The sequence below is a fragment of the Lissotriton vulgaris genome, chromosome 5 (genome assembly GCF_964263255.1).
Source record: "Lissotriton vulgaris chromosome 5, aLisVul1.2, whole genome shotgun sequence".
Taxonomy (NCBI): Eukaryota; Metazoa; Chordata; class Amphibia; order Caudata; family Salamandridae; genus Lissotriton; species Lissotriton vulgaris.
Genome location: NC_141693.1, coordinates 1,252,914,134 through 1,252,934,152, shown reverse-complemented (window position 1 = coordinate 1,252,934,152; position 20,019 = coordinate 1,252,914,134). Strand labels below are relative to the sequence as shown.

At 47.6% G+C, this 20,019-nt stretch overlaps 1 protein-coding gene across 1 annotated transcript in view; it reads left to right on the top strand.

Annotated features, from left to right (window-relative positions):
* Window positions 1–19,810, top strand: part of LOC147712419 (large ribosomal subunit protein P2-like) — an 82,919-nt gene extending 63,109 nt beyond the window's left edge. The window contains exons 4-5 of the mRNA XM_086923105.1: window positions 13,462–13,551; window positions 19,302–19,810. Coding sequence (XP_086779231.1) covers window positions 13,462–13,551; window positions 19,302–19,378 — 167 coding nt within the window. The 3' untranslated portion in view covers window positions 19,379–19,810. The remainder of the gene's footprint in view (window positions 1–13,461; window positions 13,552–19,301) is intronic.
* Window positions 19,811–20,019: the final 209 nt, after the last annotated feature.

The window sequence follows — 20,019 nt, the reverse complement described above, 5'->3', positions numbered from 1 at the left end:
GTCCTACCCAATGTTGTAGGTTCTGTAATATAGCAACATCTGTCCACAGATACACCTAAATGTTTCACGGTCTCAGTCATGGCTACACACCACTTAGACCTGGTCTGCTCTTAATGTGGTATGTACAGAGCATTTAAGCCTTAGTTACAAGGTTTCAAAACAAACAATCTCTCCCAGCCAGTGTTCATGCAATTAATAGGCATGATGGCATCTTGCATTTTTATTGTACCATATGCAAGACTGCAAATGCGCCCACTGTAGGAATGTCTAGCACATCAGTGGAATCCGGCACAAGGACAACTAACAAAACTGGTGTTGGTGGACAGCCGCACACATCGCTCTCTGCAGTGGTGGAACACCAAAAACTTCTCCAAAGGGCGGCCATTCCTGAAGCCAGTTTCTCAGATATTACTGACAACTGATGCATGCCTGACAGGATGGGGAGCACATCTGCTCCATCACACAACTCAGGGAAGATGGACCGCTCAACAAAAGGTGCTTCACATCAATCACCTAGAGTTTCTGGCAATTTTCCTAGCACGAAAGTCCTTCCAAGTGGACATGCGGAACAAAGCGGTCTTTATCCGGACAGACAACGTGACAGCCATGTACTACATACAAAAACAAGGAGGCACACATTCCCTGCAGCTGTCCCAGCTTTCACAAAACATTTGGAGATGGGCCAATCCACAAAAGATATATCTGCTTGCAGAACACCTTCCAGGAGTTCACAATCCGATAGCCAATCTGTTAAGTCGACAAACACAACCGATTCATGAATGGGAAATACATCTGCAAATTCTTCAACCATTCCTTCACAAGTGGGGTCATCCAGACATAGACCTGTTTGCCACACACAAAAACGTAAAATGCCCAACCTTCGCCGCCAGGTTGCCACACCCGTTGTCCAAGGGCAATGCGATATGGATGAACTGGTCATGCAGATTTGCGTACGCTTTTCCGCCAATCCCACTAATGCCACTAGCGATCCGCAAGCTCAGACAACAGTCTCTCAAACTGATCCTGGTAGCTCCCACATGGGCACGGCAACCGTGGTTCACCACACTGCTAGAACTTTCACTAGTTCCAAACCAAAAACTGTCTGACACCATCCATGCTAACGCAGAACCATGGAGACATCAGGCATCCAGATCCAAGTCAACTGAATCTTGTGATCTGGCTCCTGAAGTCTTAAAGTTTGGTTACCTTAACCTGCCACCAGACTGTATGGATATCATAAAAGAAGCCAGAAGACCTACTACTAGAGCTTGCTATGCTGCTAAATGGAAAAGATTTCCCATTTACTTCACTAATAATCCAATTGATCCTTTACAAACTTCCATCCAAAATATTATCTGTTACCTTCTCCATTTACAGCCATGTAATCTGGCATATTAATCTATACGATTATATCTTGCAGCCATTGCGGCATACCTACAAAACAGACCACTTATGTCGTTTAGAGTACCAGCAATAAAAGCTTTTATGGAAAGATTAAAAAGTATGATTCCTCCTAGGTTATCACCCTCTCCGGTGTGGAACCTAAACATTGTTCTTACCAGGCTCATGGGACCCACTTTTTGAACCTTTATACAAATGTGATCTGCAATTTCTCACACGGAAAACAGCTTTCCTCATTGCTATTACCTCTCTTAGAAGAGTTAGTGAGATTCAAGCTTTCACTATACAAGAACCATTCTTACAATTACACCGTAACAAAGTGGTTCTAAGGACTAATCCTAAATTCCTTCCTGAAGTCTTTTCATCTAAAACCAATCTGTAGAGTTACCAGTGTTTTTTCAAAACCCAGACTCTGTAGCAGAGAGAGCTCTACACACACTAGATGTCAAGAGTTCTTCTCCATTACATCGATATGACCGAATCCTTTCGCAAAACAAAGCAACTATTTGTAGCTTTCTCTCCACCACATACAGGCAACCCCATTTCTAAATCAGGAATTGCAAGGTGGATTGTTAAATGTATACAAATATGCTATCACAAAGCAAAACGCACATTAAAAGTTTCTCCTAGAGCGCACTCCACACGCAAACCAAGAGCCTCTATGGCTTTCTTAGGGAACATTCCCCTAGAAGACATCTGCAAGGCAGCAACATGGTCTACAGCGCACACCTTCACTAAACACTGTGTGTTGATGTGCAAGCCAAGCAGCAAGCTGCAGTAGGCCAAGCTGTCCTCAAAACTCTTTCAAACTACTGCAACGGATACAGGTGACCACCGCTAGTGGAGACACTGCTGCACAATCAATGCAAAGTGTAGAATCGGCAGCTCATATGCCTCGAACGGAAAATGCTACTTACCAGTATGCATCTGTTCTTGGGATGTAGAGCTGCAGATTTCTAAACGTCCTCCCGCCTCCCCGGGACCTGTATCTGTTCAGTTTTATCTTAATTAGATATACACGCATGGACATCCCTTCTTTTTCTCTACTAACTCCATCATTTCCCATCATGGCGAAAAACAATCGAAGGAGGTAGCCGATGTGCACTATCGTTCAAAGGAGGCGTTCCCTAACTCGTGACTACAAAGACTTCTTCCTAGGTGACCACAACATGCAATCATCCAAGCCCAACACCAGGTGGCGATGTAATGCAAAGTGTAGAAATCTGCAGCTCTACATGCCAATAACAGATGCATACTGGTAAGTAGCATTTTCCATTCAAAAAGCATCATTGCTTTCTTACTGCATGGCATTGTTCTTACTAATGAGAGCCTAAAACATGACCGTTTAGGTAGTATTAGACAAATGTCCAGATCCCAACTACAAAAAGGTTATATAGATCTTCGATATTCGAACCATTTGGAATCAAGATTCAAAACGTATGTATTCTCAAGTCTTCTTTATGCTTTCTCCCCGTCACCCCCTCTGTTATATGGTATTGTCTGATGAGAGAAGTCATTGGTGTGGCATCGCCTTGATGAATTTTGGCACAGTGGCTGGCCACCGGATAGGTTAGATCCTTGTTCCTTATAGATTGCATGTGTTGCAGTATACGTGTGTGAACCTGCAACACAGTGCTGCTGACATATCTCGAGTTACAACTGCACGTAAAAACATACAGCAAACTCGCTTTTGCAATTGTAGTTGCCTTTGATAGAAATAGGTGTGTGATAAAAAGGAGAAAGCTATTCCTTTGTGTTGATACCAACTGTACAGTCGCTACATTTTGACCAGTTCTGGAAACCGTTGGTTTGTGTAAGCCAATTAGCTTCTCTTATTATTTCTGGACCGTTCCCCACCAGACTGTCTCTCATTGAACAGGCCCTACGATACGTTACTTAGGGCTTTTCTGGGACCAATGTCCCTATAGTAGAATCCAAGCAAATTATGTTGCAGTTTTTCCTGGCTACCTTAGCTAGTTTGATTTGATTGCGCTATGCGGTTTTAACATGACTATGCCCTCCGTATCAGGTTTTTTGCATTGGCTGAATAGAATTTTTCCCTCGTTAGATGACTAACCTTTTCCACTACAGTTATAATCATTTGCGTGCCGTATCCTCTTTGTGTAAATCTGTGGATCTTGTCATTCTGCTCTATATATGTTGAGGTACACTGCAATTTCTTTTGGCGCGAATTAATGCGCCATGAAATGTCTAGGATGATAGCTGGATGCATGCAAAAGTGAAATTCCGTCTGTACTTTTTCTGTGTAGTTGGGTTTTTAATTTGCCTTCTGCAACAAATACCTCCAGATCTAAAGTGTATCTTACTTTTGCTGATTTCCCCAGTGAAATCTAGGTTCAGATTGTTCACGTCAATGTGTTATTAAGTCCTTCGCACTTTTTTGACCCTCCCCAGATAATGAAGAGGTCGTCAATATACTGTAACCAGACCACAATGTTGTCATCCCATTTGGAGTGATCCACACTGAGGACCTTCCATCAGCCCATATGTGAACATGCATAGCTGGTGGGGCAGCAGGCACCCATCGTGGGCAGTGTATTTGGTGGTACATACAATTATCAACCAAGGATGAATTATTAGACATGTTGAATTTAACAGAGAGAGACCCTCTGCACCAGGGGAATAGGGTACTTATCAACAGTAAAGTAAAAAAGTTTCCCTTGGCAAGGTTGCTAGCTAATCAGGCCCAAATGTTAATATTGGACATTCACGTTGGACAAATATAACAAAACATATATGTATAAAAATTATACCAATCGAGCAATCAAGCTTGTCCTGTATACCGCAAGAATTAAATGTGCCCAGGATTGGTTGTTTGAACTTTGGATACTCGATGTGCTAAGTCTCAATGACAAATTAGATTGTCTTTTGTTTGTCTCTCCCCCTCGTTGTGTTTTTATAATTGATTAACTGTATGATGTTGTCTCTTTTTTTAAGATTGGTATCTTATGTTTATAACGCTTGTGTGACTTAAAACTGTGATAATTTTAGCAGCACATACCTATAGAATGTGAATTTGTTTTTATTACGCATTTCTCATGTTTTAACATAAAGAATAAATTTGGTATAATTTTTATACACATATGTTTTGTTATATTTGTCCAACGTGAATGTCCAATATTAACATTTGGGCCTGATTAGCTAGCAACCTTGCCAAGGGAAACTTTTTTTTATTGCCAAGCCATAGAAAATGTGGCTACACTTCTAGTACGCAAGAGGAGAAAATACTCTTGCTTGCAAGAAGCGGAGCAGAATTGCTTTTACACACAGGGTGCTGCATGTTAGTAGGGGGAGGATGTTGGGATAGAAACCAACCAAAAGTAAAAAACGAATGGGGTGGGCAAGCCTTGCCCAAGGATGCACAAATATGATAAATTCCTGGTGCTCATGGTGTTTTTATGCTTGGACCAAAACAAGATCGGCAGGGTGTTGATCAAAACATTGTTGTATTGTATGACTTGTTTACCAAATGATAAGTGTGTGTGTGATAGAGAAAGTCAATTTGATTTTAAAATTGATAGGTGAGGTTCTCCCGCTGGAATATATTTTCAAATCTCTACTCAGTGGCAACGGCCCACAGTTTGTGTGCAGTGTGTTCCAGGGTTACTTGCTGAGAAGCATTTTATGGAAACATACCTCGGTTTATCCAGTATGCAATGGTGTAGTGCATGGGCAATCACAAACACACACACACCACCATACTCAACACCACACACACACCACCACACACACACACAACAAACCACACACACACACACACACAAACAAAACCACACACACACAAAAAACCACACACACACAAAAAAACCACACACACACACAAAACCACACACACACACAAAACCGCATACACACACAAAACCGCACACACACACAGCCACAACCACACCCACAACCACACACACACACACACACACACACACACAACCACACTGTCAGTGCACGCTTTCACCAGGCACATACACACCACCAGCCGTCAGTGCACGCTTTCACCGGGCACAAACATCACCAGCTGTCAGTGCATCCTTTCACCGGGCACAAACACCTCCAGCTGTCAGTGCACGCTTTCACCAGGCACACACAACCAGCCGTCAGTGCACACTTTCATCAGGCACACACAACCAGACCGTCAGTGCACACTTTCACCAGGCACATACATGCCACCAGCCGTCAGTGCACGCTTTCACCGTGCACACACACCTCCAGCTGTCAGTGCACGCTTTCACCAGGCACACACAACCAGCCGTCAGTGCACACTTTCATCAGGCACACACAACCAGACCGTCAGTGCACACTTTCACCAGGCACATACACACCACCAGCTGTCAGTGCACGCTTTCACCGGGCACACACACCACCAGCCGTCAGTGCACACTTTCACCAGGCACACACACACACACCACCAGCCATCAGTGCACGCTTTCACCGGGCACAAACACCACCAGCCGTCAGTGCGTGCTTTCACCAGGCACATACACACCACCAGCCGTCAGTGCATGCTTTCACCAGGCACATACACACCACCAGCCGTCAGCAGCCGTCAGTACACGCTTTCACCAGGCACATACACGCCACCAGCCGTCAGTGCACGCTTTCACCAGGCACATACACACCACCAGCTGTCATTGCACGCTTTCACCGGGCACACACACCACCAGCTGTCAGTGCACACTTTCACCAGGCACACACACACACCACCAGCTGTCATTGCACGCTTTCATCGGGCACACATAACCAGACCGCCAGTGCTCACTTTCATCAGGCACACATAACCAGACCGCCAGTGCTCACTTTCATCAGGCACACATAACCAGACCGCCAGTGCTCACTTTCATCAGGCACACATAACCAGACCGCCAGTGCTCACTTTCATCAGGCACACATAACCAGACCGCCAGTGCTCACTTTCATCAGGCACACATAACCAGACCGCCAGTGCTCACTTTCATCAGGCACACACAACCAGACCGTCAGTGCACACTTACCATCAGTCGTCAGTGCACTCTTTCACCGGGCACAAACACCACCAGCCGTCAGTGCACACTTCCACCAGGCACATACCACCAGACGTCAGTGCACGCTTTCACCAGGCACACACACACACACACACCACCAGCCGGCAGTGCACACTTGCACAAAGCACACACTAGCCATCAGTGCAGAATTTCTACAAGCACACACACCACCAGCCATCAGTGCACACATCAATTGTTAACGCATCCACAATAAACTAGTGTAGCAATTGCAGTATGGCACACTTTACTTTAAAACATATTCATCTAAAGCGCAGCATGACACCATTGCTGCAAAAAAATACACATTTTTTTTGGCCTACAATTTATAGACTTTAGTTGCAATATTTAGCAATTCCATTAGCTCAAACTCTCTTTAATCCTTTTCGGTCCAGGTCTCATTAACTCCCCTCTCATATTTTCTCCTCTGATATCTTTCTCTCCCCATATTCCCCTCTTCGCCTCCCCTTTCACAGGCTTGCAGTCCAGAATCAAAATTATGTTTCGGGATGGCTCCACTGCTCAGCAGTGAGCATTTCATTTAACACACTGAGCCTTCCTGCTAGCAGAATCGTTTTGGAAGGCACAATATGGTTAGATGTCTAAGAACAGAACGCAGGGATTCAGTTTGAAACATTCTTTGTGTACATCGCCTATTCATTTAATTATTTACCACCACGTCCACCAGCACCATCACGTCCATCACCACCACCACGTCCATCACCACCACCACGTCCATCACCACCATCACGTCCATCACCACCACCACGTCCATCATCACCACCACCACGTCCATCATCACCACCACCACGTCCATCATCACCACCACCACGTCCATCATCACCACCACCACGTCCATCATCACCACCACCACGTCCATCATCACCACCACCACGTCCATCATCACCACCACCACGTCCATCATCACCACCACCACGTCCATCATCACCACCACCACGTCCATCACCACCACCACGTCCACCACCACGTCCACCACGTCCATCACCACCACGTCCATCACCACCACCACCACGTCCATCACCACCACCACCACGTCCATCACCACCACCACCACCTCCATCACCACCACCACCACCACCACCTCCATCACCACCACCACCACCTCCATCACCACCACCTCCATCACCACCACCTCCATCACCACCACCTCCATCACCACCACCTCCATCACCACCACCTCCATCACCACCACCACCACCTCCATCACCACCACGTCCATCACCACCACCCCCCGTCCATCACCACCACCACCACGTCCATCACCACCACCACCACGTCCATCACCACCACCACCACATCCATCACCACCACCACGTTCACCACCACCACCACCACGTTCATCACCACCACCACCACGTTCATCACCACCACCACCACGTTCATCACCACCACCACGTCCATCGCCACCACGTCCATCGCCACCACGTCCATCGCCACCACGTCCATCGCCACCACCACCACCACCACGTCCAGGCTTAGTCATTTCCCCTTCAAAACTCCAGTACAAGGTTCTAGAGTAGTGTCACGAAGGGCAAATGGGATCAGCAAGTGTAAGAAAAGAGTGCAAGTTCATTGGTAGCCAGGAATTGATATTGAGATGGCGAGGTTTAAGCGTGAATGTGTGGCATGCTCAAATGCGAATAAGACTTTGATAAATTGTAGGCTAATGTCTTTTTGTTTGTGGATGAGCCATGGGAAGTGCTAGCTTTTTATGCTTGGACCAAAACAAGATCGGCAGGGTGTTGATCAAAACATTGTTGTATTGTATGACTTGTTTACCAAATGATAAGTGTGTGTGTGATAGAGAAAGTCAATTTGATTTTAAAATTGATAGGTGAGGTTCTCACGCTGGAATATATTTTCAAATCTCTACTCAGTGGCAACGGCCCACAGTTTGTGTGCAGTGTGTTCCAGGGTTACTTGCTGAGAAGCATTTTATGGAAACATACCTCGGTTTATCCAGTATGCAATGGTGTAGTGCATGGGCAATCACAAACACACACACACCACCATACTCAACACCACACACACACCACCACACACACACACAACAAACCACACACACACACACACACACACACAAACAAAACCACACACACACAAAAAACCACACACACACAAAAAAAACACACACACACACAAAACCACACACACACACAAAACCGCATACACACACAAAACCGCACACACACACAGCCACAACCACACCCACAACCACACACACACACACACACACACACACACACAACCACACTGTCAGTGCACGCTTTCACCAGGCACATACACACCACCAGCCGTCAGTGCACGCTTTCACCGGGCACAAACATCACCAGCTGTCAGTGCATCCTTTCACCGGGCACAAACACCTCCAGCTGTCAGTGCACGCTTTCACCAGGCACACACAACCAGCCGTCGGTGCACACTTTCATCAGGCACACACAACCAGACCGTCAGTGCACACTTTCACCAGGCACATACATGCCACCAGCCGTCAGTGCACGCTTTCACCAGGCACATACACACCACCAGCTGTCAGTGCACGCTTTCACCGTGCACACACACCTCCAGCTGTCAGTGCACGCTTTCACCAGGCACACACAACCAGCCGTCAGTGCACACTTTCACCAGGCACATACACACCACCAGCTGTCAGTGCACGCTTTCACCGGGCACACACACCACCAGCCGTCAGTGCACACTTTCACCAGGCACACACACACCACCAGCCATCAGTGCACGCTTTCACCGGGCACAAACACCACCAGCCGTCAGTGCGTGCTTTCACCAGGCACATACACACCACCAGCCGTCAGTGCATGCTTTCACCAGGCACATACACACCACCAGCCGTCAGCAGCCGTCAGTACACGCTTTCACCAGGCACATACACGCCACCAGCCGTCAGTGCACGCTTTCACCAGGCACATACACACCACCAGCTGTCATTGCACGCTTTCACCGGGCACACACACCACCAGCTGTCAGTGCACACTTTCACCAGGCACACACACACACCACCAGCTGTCATTGCACGCTTTCATCGGGCACACATAACCAGACCGCCAGTGCTCACTTTCATCAGGCACACACAACCAGACCGTCAGTGCACACTTACCATCAGTCGTCAGTGCACTCTTTCACCGGGCACAAACACCACCAGCCGTCAGTGCACACTTCCACCAGGCACATACCACCAGACGTCAGTGCACGCTTTCACCAGGCACACACACACACACACACACACCACCAGCCGGCAGTGCACACTTGCACAAAGCACACACTAGCCATCAGTGCAGAATTTCTACAAGCACACACACCACCAGCCATCAGTGCACACATCAATTGTTAACGCATCCACAATAAACTAGTGTAGCAATTGCAGTATGGCACACTTTACTTTAAAACATATTCATCTAAAGCGCAGCATGACACCATTGCTGCAAAAAAATACACATTTTTTTTGGCCTACAATTTATAGACTTTAGTTGCAATATTTAGCAATTCCATTAGCTCAAACTCTCTTTAATCCTTTTCGGTCCAGGTCTCATTAACTCCCCTCTCATATTTTCTCCTCTGATATCTTTCTCTCCCCATATTCCCCTCTTCGCCTCCCCTTTCACAGGCTTGCAGTCCAGAATCAAAATTATGTTTCGGGATGGCTCCACTGCTCAGCAGTGAGCATTTCATTTAACACACTGAGCCTTCCTGCTAGCAGAATCGTTTTGGAAGGCACAATATGGTTAGATGTCTAAGAACAGAACGCAGGGATTCAGTTTGAAACATTCTTTGTGTACATCGCCTATTCATTTAATTATTTACCACCACGTCCACCAGCACCATCACGTCCATCACCACCACCACGTCCATCACCACCACCACGTCCATCATCACCACCACGTCCATCATCACCACCACCACGTCCATCATCACCACCACCACGTCCATCATCACCACCACCACGTCCATCATCACCACCACCACGTCCATCATCACCACCACCACGTCCATCATCACCACCACCACGTCCATCACCACCACCACGTCCACCACCACGTCCACCACGTCCATCACCACCACGTCCATCACCACCACCACCACGTCCATCACCACCACCACCACCACCACGTCCATCACCACCACCACCACCACCTCCATCACCACCACCACCACCTCCATCACCACCACGTCCATCACCACCACCCCCCGTCCATCACCACCACGTCCATCACCACCACCACCACGTCCATCACCACCACCACCACATCCATCACCACCACCACGTTCACCACCACCACCACCACGTTCACCACCACCACCACGTTCATCATCACCACCACCACCACGTTCATCACCACCACCACCACGTTCATCACCACCACCACCACGTTCATCATCACCACCACCACCACGTTCATCACCACCACCACCACGTTCATCACCACCACCACCACGTCCATCGCCACCACGTCCATCGCCACCACGTCCATCGCCACCACCACCACCACCACGTCCATCACCACCACCACGTCCATCACCACCACCACGACCACCACCACCACCACGTCCACCACCACCACCACCACGTCCACCACCACCACCACGTCCACCACCACCACCACGTCCATCACCACCACCACCACCGCGTCCATCACCACCACCACCACGTCCACCACCACCACCACGTCCACCACCACCACCACGTCCACCACCACCACCATGTCCACCACCACCACCACGTCCACCACGTCCACCACCACCACCACGTCCATCACCACCACCACGTCCATCACCACCACCACCACCATGTCCATCACCACCACCACGTCCATCACCACCACCACCACCACGTCCATCACCACCACCACCACAACGTCCATCACCACCACCACGTCCATCACCACCACCACGTCCATCACCACCACCACCACGTCCATCACCACCACCACTTCGTCCACCACCACGTCCACCACCACGTCCACCACCACCACGTCCATCGCCACCGCCACCACCACGTCCATCGCCACCGCCACGTCCATCGCCACCGCCACGTCCATCGCCACCACCACGTCCATCGCCACCGCCACGTCCATCGCCACCGCCACGTCCATCGCCACCGCCACGTCCATCGCCACCGCCACGTCCATCGCCACCGCCACGTCCATCGCCACCGCCACGTCCATCGCCACCGCCACGTCCATCGCCACCGCCACGTCCATCGCCACCGCCACGTCCATCGCCACCGCCACGTCCATCGCCACCGCCACGTCCATCGCCACCGCCACGTCCATCGCCACCGCCACGTCCATCGCCACCGCCACGTCCATCGCCACCGCCACGTCCATCGCCACCGCCACGTCCATCGCCACCGCCACGTCCATCGCCACCGCCACGTCCATCGCCACCGCCACGTCCATCGCCACGTCCATCGCCACCGCCACGTCCATCGCCACCGCCACGTCCATCGCCACCGCCACGTCCATCGCCACCGCCACGTCCATCGCCACCGCCACGTCCATCGCCACCGCCACGTCCATCGCCACCGCCACGTCCATCGCCACCGCCACGTCCATCGCCACCGCCACGTCCATCGCCACGTCCATCGCCACCGCCACGTCCATCGCCACCGCCACGTCCATCGCCACCGCCACGTCCATCGCCACCGCCACGTCCATCGCCACCGCCACGTCCATCGCCACCGCCACGTCCATCGCCACCGCCACGTCCACCGCCACGTCCATCGCCACGTCCATCGCCACCGCCACGTCCATCGCCACCGCCACGTCCATCGCCACGTCCATCGCCACGTCCATCGCCACCGCCACGTCCATCGCCACCGCCACGTCCATCGCCACCGCCACGTCCATCGCCACCGCCACGTCCATCGCCACGTCCATCGCCACGTCCATCGCCACGTCCATCGCCACGTCCATCGCCACGTCCATCGCCACGTCCATCGCCACGTCCATCGCCACGTCCATCGCCACGTCCATCGCCACGTCCATCGCCACGTCCATCGCCACGTCCATCGCCACGTCCATCGCCACGTCCATCGCCACGTCCATCGCCACGTCCATCGCCACGTCCATCGCCACGTCCATCGCCACGTCCATCGCCACGTCCATCGCCACGTCCATCGCCACGTCCATCGCCACGTCCATCGCCACGTCCATCGCCACCGCCACCCTCAGTCTATCTAACTGTCGCCCTCACCTTATCTGTCGCCCTCACCCTATCGCCACCACATCATCAATCTGTGCAACCATTCAACAACTGGTTGAAATATGTCTCTCAATGTTTCAAGCTTCATTACAAATCTCACGAAAAGATGTTAATATTTCACTTCTGTTCTTGGATTTTGGTCACAATAAAATACACTAAACATAATCTTCACAAAAGTTATTTACAAAAGTTTAAGCTATTGCCATTATAAATTACTATAGCTTTTATTTATTATTTTCAAAAAATAAAAGCCATTTTTGTTTGTAATATCAATACATCTAAGTCACGTGAATACAACACATATTGCGTTACAAATGCTATAGGTTTCACATTTGCGAAAGTTAAAACTATTGGCATTGTAAATGACAAAGCTATTAATTTAGCTATTTTCAAAACCAACACATAAACAAATAATGTGTTATTTACAATACCAATAGCTCATATTTTTCTAATGCGGGACCTATTGCATTGCAAATGCTTGTCTTGGGTATGATGCTCGTTTCACGAGTCTACGTGCAAGTGTTCGTAACTTTGGTGTGTTTCCCTCCAGTATATATAGTTCTAGACTGAGTGAGAGCAGTCCTACCTAGATCGTGTGTATGACTAGAAATTGAACAGGGGAAGTTGGCATGTACGCTTAAGTGTGCACTTTCACAGAGTATATTAAATACCATAAAAGAAAAGGCAAATCATTTTAGTGGGTCTCCATCGAAAATGGGGGCAAGTGTTAGGTTTTTGTACAAATGTTCATCTGGCGATTTCTTACAGTTATCCTTATTTTCCATAGGCCTCGGGAAGTTAGCCTGTGTTCCAGCCGGTGGCGCTGTTGCTGCACCTACTGCTAGTGCTGCTGCTGCTGGCGGACCTGCAGCCCCAGGTACGTACTTGAACGTCAGTTTTCTTCTGGGACACGTTAACGCTTTTTTTCTGTTTACCGAGAATTCACTTGTAATTCAAAAAGGTACTTTAATTATCCAGCTATGCCAGATGAAATGATGCATTGTGAGTGAATTAATTGCACGGAAAAAAAGAAACTGATGCAATATATTATGTGATTACAGGCAATCTGGTATTCTGTGGTTTATAATCTATTATAAAGAAATTGAAACTCCTAGGCTTTAGGAATCCCATGCACCTTACGAAGGAAATGTTTTGTTTTACATTGAACCACTTGAACTTTCTTTATGTATGTTTCTAGTGTTTCCTTGTCCTCCTGTAGGGCGGGGTTTATTTCTCGGGTAGGAGCAAAGACCAAGGCAAATAACTGTTTATTTGAGGCAGAGCATTAAAAAAAATAGAGTTTCGAGTGTAAGCCAGTGGAGGTCGCTGAAAATAAGTGTGCTGTTTTAGGATTGTCAGGCGCTTTAGACCGAGCATGCTGCAGCGTGATGGCCTTGAATGACGTCAGCGAGGTTTTGGGGAAGCCATCCCCATTGCTACCATCACGTTGTGATAAACCCGGCGTATACCACTACTCTGAAGGCAGAAGGGAGGATATTATTGAGTCGAAAGAGTTGAAGCGATATAGTTTGGCAAGGCAGGTTAAAGTAGTACATTTCTGGCCCATGATGAATCAAAAATATTTAGCTGATGGGACCAATGTGCTAGATATTCCTACAGAGAAGACTTGTTCAAGCCTTGTTGAACCGTAGGAGGTTGTTTCATCTAAAGGACAACATCGCTCCATGTGATCACAAACACTGAATCCGGTTCTGGGCTTTCTTTTGACAACATAATGTATTCTTTTATATTCTTGGTGTCTTCCAATTTAAATAATTAGATGAACAACTAATGGCACTAGTTTGTAGATGACTGGAAACAGTTTCCATGATGATATGGAGTTAAATGACCGTCCGAACTAAAGGTATGTAAAATCTGTTTTGACCAGATTTAGTTTGAGGGATAGATACATTTATCCAAATTGTGAGTTTGTCTATCAATATCTTTTGAGTTTTTAATTTGTGAACGACTGAAATGTTTAGTAATTTTGGGTATCATCAAAATTCTGGTAGATGTCGATTAGATTTTCCTGGTCTTTTGTGCGAAGTGGTTCCATGTAAATTGAATGGGCACAGAGATCACGACGATCCATATTGGATAGAAAGAAATATAACCAGTTTCTCAATTAACCTCTTATTCACGATCTATTGTGGCATATAGTCTAGTGTTTGTTCTGTGGTGTTGACTGCAACCGACAAGTCCTACAGGACCAGGAGGTATGATTCACCTGCAGCATTGAACATGTAATCTAGTATTTCAAGGGTCACTGTTCTTGATTGGACAGAGTAGCTTTGCCTGATGCTTCCCCTGCTTTAAAGCCTAACAATGAATTGGAGTGAGCTTCTTAACCTTTGTCAAGAGTACCAAGTCAATTAAAATGTTCTCGTACCAAATTAGTTTATTTGCCTCCTCAACATTTTTTGTGTGCAATACAAGTATTTCAGAGCGAGGCCTTGTGGTATAAATCTCCTTGTGTGTTCCTGTACACACAGTGTGCTTCCGTAACGATTGACTGATACTTTAGCAGTGAGCATTAGCCATGTAGTAAAATAACTTCATTTTTTTTGGAAGAGACTGGGTTAACAAATCAAGAGTTATGTCTCTAATTTTCTTTTGAGGTGGTCGTATATGTGGTCTTATATGTTCTCAATCATCGGATTCCTTTGCGTTATTCATAAACAATGGAGTATTCCCATATGTAAGGCACCCTGGAGCACAATTTGCTTATTTCCAAATTTGAAACCATTGTAAATAAATAAAAAGAATTCGCCTATAAAAGGCAGCGTTTTAGGTGTTTTGAAAATGCTATCCTAAAATGGAATTTTAAGTTGAAAGATGAGGGGAATATCGGTTCCTTGCTTACCAAGGCTGTCAGTAGTGACAACTGCCACTTGTACCTACCCTGCACTACCAAATCCATTAGTTTCGTTTCAACTATTTGAAGTAGGCTATGTGAACGAAGCAGCCTTCTCAAAGTCTACTTATGACTGGGGAAACTGAGCTTTTACATACTTGACTTGTCCTCTTAGGACGTTGCCATGGGTTATTATTTCTAGCTTTTCTCCTGAAAGTGAAAGGCTTATTTCTCGTTGTCTAGTTAAGGTATCTAATACGGTCTCTACGCCAACCATGTATTTATTAATTTTTTTGCATGTGCCCCTCGTCTAGATTGCGGTGATGTTTGTGTCATCTGCCTTCCTATCTCTCGCTTATGTGAGAAATATATTTGGAGAAGCCGTATGTGCCTGAGAGTGAGATAAAGACCGGTTTTGTCTCCAGGCTGTGTTAAGAGATATAAGGGGACAGGAAAACATCTTTAGAGTTTCTTTTCATTCAAATCCTCCTTTATCCTTTGACACATCCAGTTCTCGCTGATCTTAGGAGAGCAACATGGATTACTGTCACTCATGCACACTTTCAAGGAATTCAATGTCTTGTGTTTCAGAGGCCTCATTTTCTATTAAATGGGGAAGTACTGTTTGCCATTCAGACCTCTTTTTAGGTCTCGCGACCTATCGATGTGCGCAAGCCCATCGAGCGGAGCGAGAATTCATGTGGCGAAAACATCTTCAAACCAAAGGGCTTTCAGCCCCGCGGTTTTCATGAAGTTCACGTGAACATGCACGCGCATCGCATGCAAGCCCAGCCTCTCCCGCCCCCATCCGGCATCAGGCTTCTCCTCCCCTAGCAGCACTCCTCCCACACCAGCACCTCCCCTCTCTCTCCACGCAATCACAGCCTCCCCCTCCCACACCAGCACCTCCCCCCTCCCACACCAGCACCTCCCCTCTCTCTCCACGCAATCACAGCCTCCCCCTCCCACACCAGCACCTCCCCCCTCCCACACCAGCACCTCCCCTCTCTCTCCACGCAATCACAGCCTCCCCCTCCCACACCAGCACCTCCCCTCTCTCTCAACGCAATCACAGCCTTGCCGCACTGCCGAGCCTGTCCCAACAACACAACCCAGCTCCGTCACATAGCTTCTGCTTTGCTCACTTTTGCTCTCCTCAACCCTTCCACTCTTGTTTTCTTCTAGGAGTGGTTCGTGCGCATATATTTAGATGGTTATGTGTTACAAGGGCTTGGGATTGCCACCTGAGTCGTGTCCACTGTTTCCGCCTTCATTTTTTCACTGTTTGTTCATATGTGAAAATATCAGGGAAATAACGGGGTCGCCGCCGGAGCGTCGTCTTGTATTAATTAAACACACCATAATATCGATCGGTGGAGTCTCGGCTCAGAAAGGGGCACAATTTCTGCTTTGTTCCAAGTGCCTCTTGTGGAGTTTTGCAGTTCACCCCAGAGGCTTTGAAGCACCCAAGTGTAGACCGGCAGAGGTGTGCACAGTTTTTTGTCTCCACTTCATAACGTGCGCTGGCTTGCGCGTGATTGATCTGCTGTTTGAGTGACCACCAGACCAGGTCTCATTGTGTGCTCTTGCGCGTGTTCCGCTGAGAGGAATGCGCCCAGTGTTCTTTCATCACTGGATGTGCAGTTGTCATAATAGAATACAAAGCAACACTTAAAATTCCACCGTTATACGATATGTATATAGCATAAGTTACCTGACCTTTGGGAGAGATGTCTGCCCCAGACGATAGGTTTAAAAATGCCATTCTCTTTAAAGAATATATATATATTTACATGCCTTGCTTTTGATCCTCTGCAGTGTAGCTAAGGTTCACAAGATAAAATATTGTTTTATATTGCTGGGGGTTATATACAAGGGTATGGTCGGTGCTTAGGGGCTACATGTCTGTGGCCAGCTCACCATGATTAAAAAAATAAATATTCATTACAAGGGAAATCACCCACGCAAGCCCACTATCACCCACGCAACGCCACTCACGCAACGCCACTCACGCAACGCCACTCACCCACGCAACGCCACTCACCCACGCAACGCCACTCACCCACGCAACGCCACTCACCCACGCAACGCCACTCACCCACGCAACGCCACTCACCCACGCAACGCCACTCACCCACGCAACGCCACTCACCCACGCAACGCCACTCACCCACGCAACCCCACTCACCCACGCAACCCCACTCACCCACGCAACCCCACTCACCCACGCAACCCCACTCACCCACGCAACCCCACTCACCCACGCAACCCCACTCACCCACGCAACCCCACTCACCCACGCAACCCCACTCACCCACGCAACCCCACTCACCCACGCAACCCCACTCACCCACGCAACCCCACTCACCCACGCAACCCCACTCACCCACGCAACCCCACTCATCCACGCAACCCCACTCATCCACGCAACCCCACTCATCCACGCAACCCCACTCATCCACGCAACCCCACTCATCCACGCAACCCCACTCATCCACGCAACCCCACTCACCCACGCAACCCCACTCACCCACGCAACCCCACTCACCCACGCAACCCCACTCACCCACGCAACCCCACTCACCCACGCAACCCCACTCACCCACGCAACCCCACTCACCCACGCAACCCCACTCACCCACGCAACCCCACTCACCCACGCAACCCCACTCACCCACGCAACGCCACTCACCCACGCAACCCCACTCACCCACGCAACGCCACTCACGTTGCCAATAGGTCTCGCAGTAGGAAAGTTGCAACCATTACAATTGCAAATAACAATGCCTTTTATTTTTTTTTTCATTTTAAAAACATAAAGGGCTTTGTCATTACAAAACCAATAGCTCCAACTTTCCTACTGCGAGACCTATTGGCAACGCCAGTGCTTGTTTTATCTAGTGTCAGAGTTTCGCCATTGAGAGCTTAGACCCTTACACCAAGCTTGATATCCTGGGGGAAAAAAACAAGAACCCCTTCTCAATCCAGTGTCTAGCAAGTTCCTTTCTGTTCTGTACACAGACGAATGGTGAACTATCAGAGCACTGAGCTGCATACTTCTTTTTGGATACCAGCACTAATATTTCTTCCATCAGAGAAAAGTGCAAAAGGGGGAAAGAAAATGATAGCGAGACAGCAAAACAGTGACTAAGGGAGAAAGTAGGAATGAAAAAGAACCTGCAAGAGTGAGATAAAGAGACAGAGAGCTTCCGGTGGTGGCTGAAAGAGACATTAGGTGGAATCGAGAGTACCTGGACTTTATATTCAGCACCTCTCCTATTCCTTGCCATATGGAACGTGTTATAAACTTGGTTGGAAAGTTACTTACTCCTAGGTGGTCTGGGAATCTTGTACATAGCTTGTTTATCCCCTAGAATTGAGAACGCAGTCCAATAATTACGATTCTGACCTTAAGAAGATGAGACTGTCGATTGTATTGGATACATCGGAGCTTAAAGAGGGTGGCACAATCTGAAATCCATAAAGAGACAAAGACGAGACCAGGAAGAACACTTGCTTCTAAAATCCACGATTACCAATGCCGACTAGAATCTCACATACATTGTCTCACAAGAAAGAGATTAACAATTTGAAGCACTAACCAAGAAAGTAGTACACTGCCATCAGAATATCAAATTTCTGTCAACTCCTGTGGAGCTCTTTGTGTATTGCAGATCTTGATGCCAATCACCCTTAATTTGAAATAACATGACCTTGTTTTAGTAGTGTACGAATTGGAGCTTAACTTAATTCCTCGATTTTATTTGTTGCAGCCGAAAAGAAAGAGGAAGAGAAGAAGGAGGAATCCGAGGAGTCTGATGAAGATATGGGATTTGGTCTCTTCGATTAGACATACCTTTTTGAAGAACATGTCTTGTTAAAAAAAAAAAATTAAAAATAGTATAAATGTAATGGCATCTGTACGTTTTTCGGGAAATTCAGTGCTACATTTGAATCCAGGTGTGACCATGGCACATGATCTTGCTCTGAACAGAAAGTAATATACGGGCATAAGAATCTTTTTTAAATTAATTCTTTCAGGTAAAAGTATGGTTTCCTTTTTTATTTGGCATCAAAACTAAAACTAAGTTTGTGCTTTGCAATTAATTTTTAGCCCAGTACTTTAAAATATAAATCCCAGCCAGTTTACTGTTGCTTATTTTGAACACTCCTCTTTTAAAAGAAACCAGCATTAGCAAAGCCTCAGGTTCTGTTGTATTTTGATTGTTTTCCTTACACATAGCAGCGAACAGGCCAATAAATAGAATGGATTAAACATTTATTAATCATGCTTTAGCAATTCTGTTAAGCGGTTTGCATATTTTCATTCATTTTTACCGAGCGCATAGGGAGTCATAAAATCAGCCGTTTCAAGTGTAAAAAGTATTTGAAACATGTAAAGCAATTGCTACAGTGGGTTAGTGGATGGACTTGGAATACTCCTCTATCGAACACTGTCAACAAAGCAAGTGTGGCCTGTTGCAACTTTTA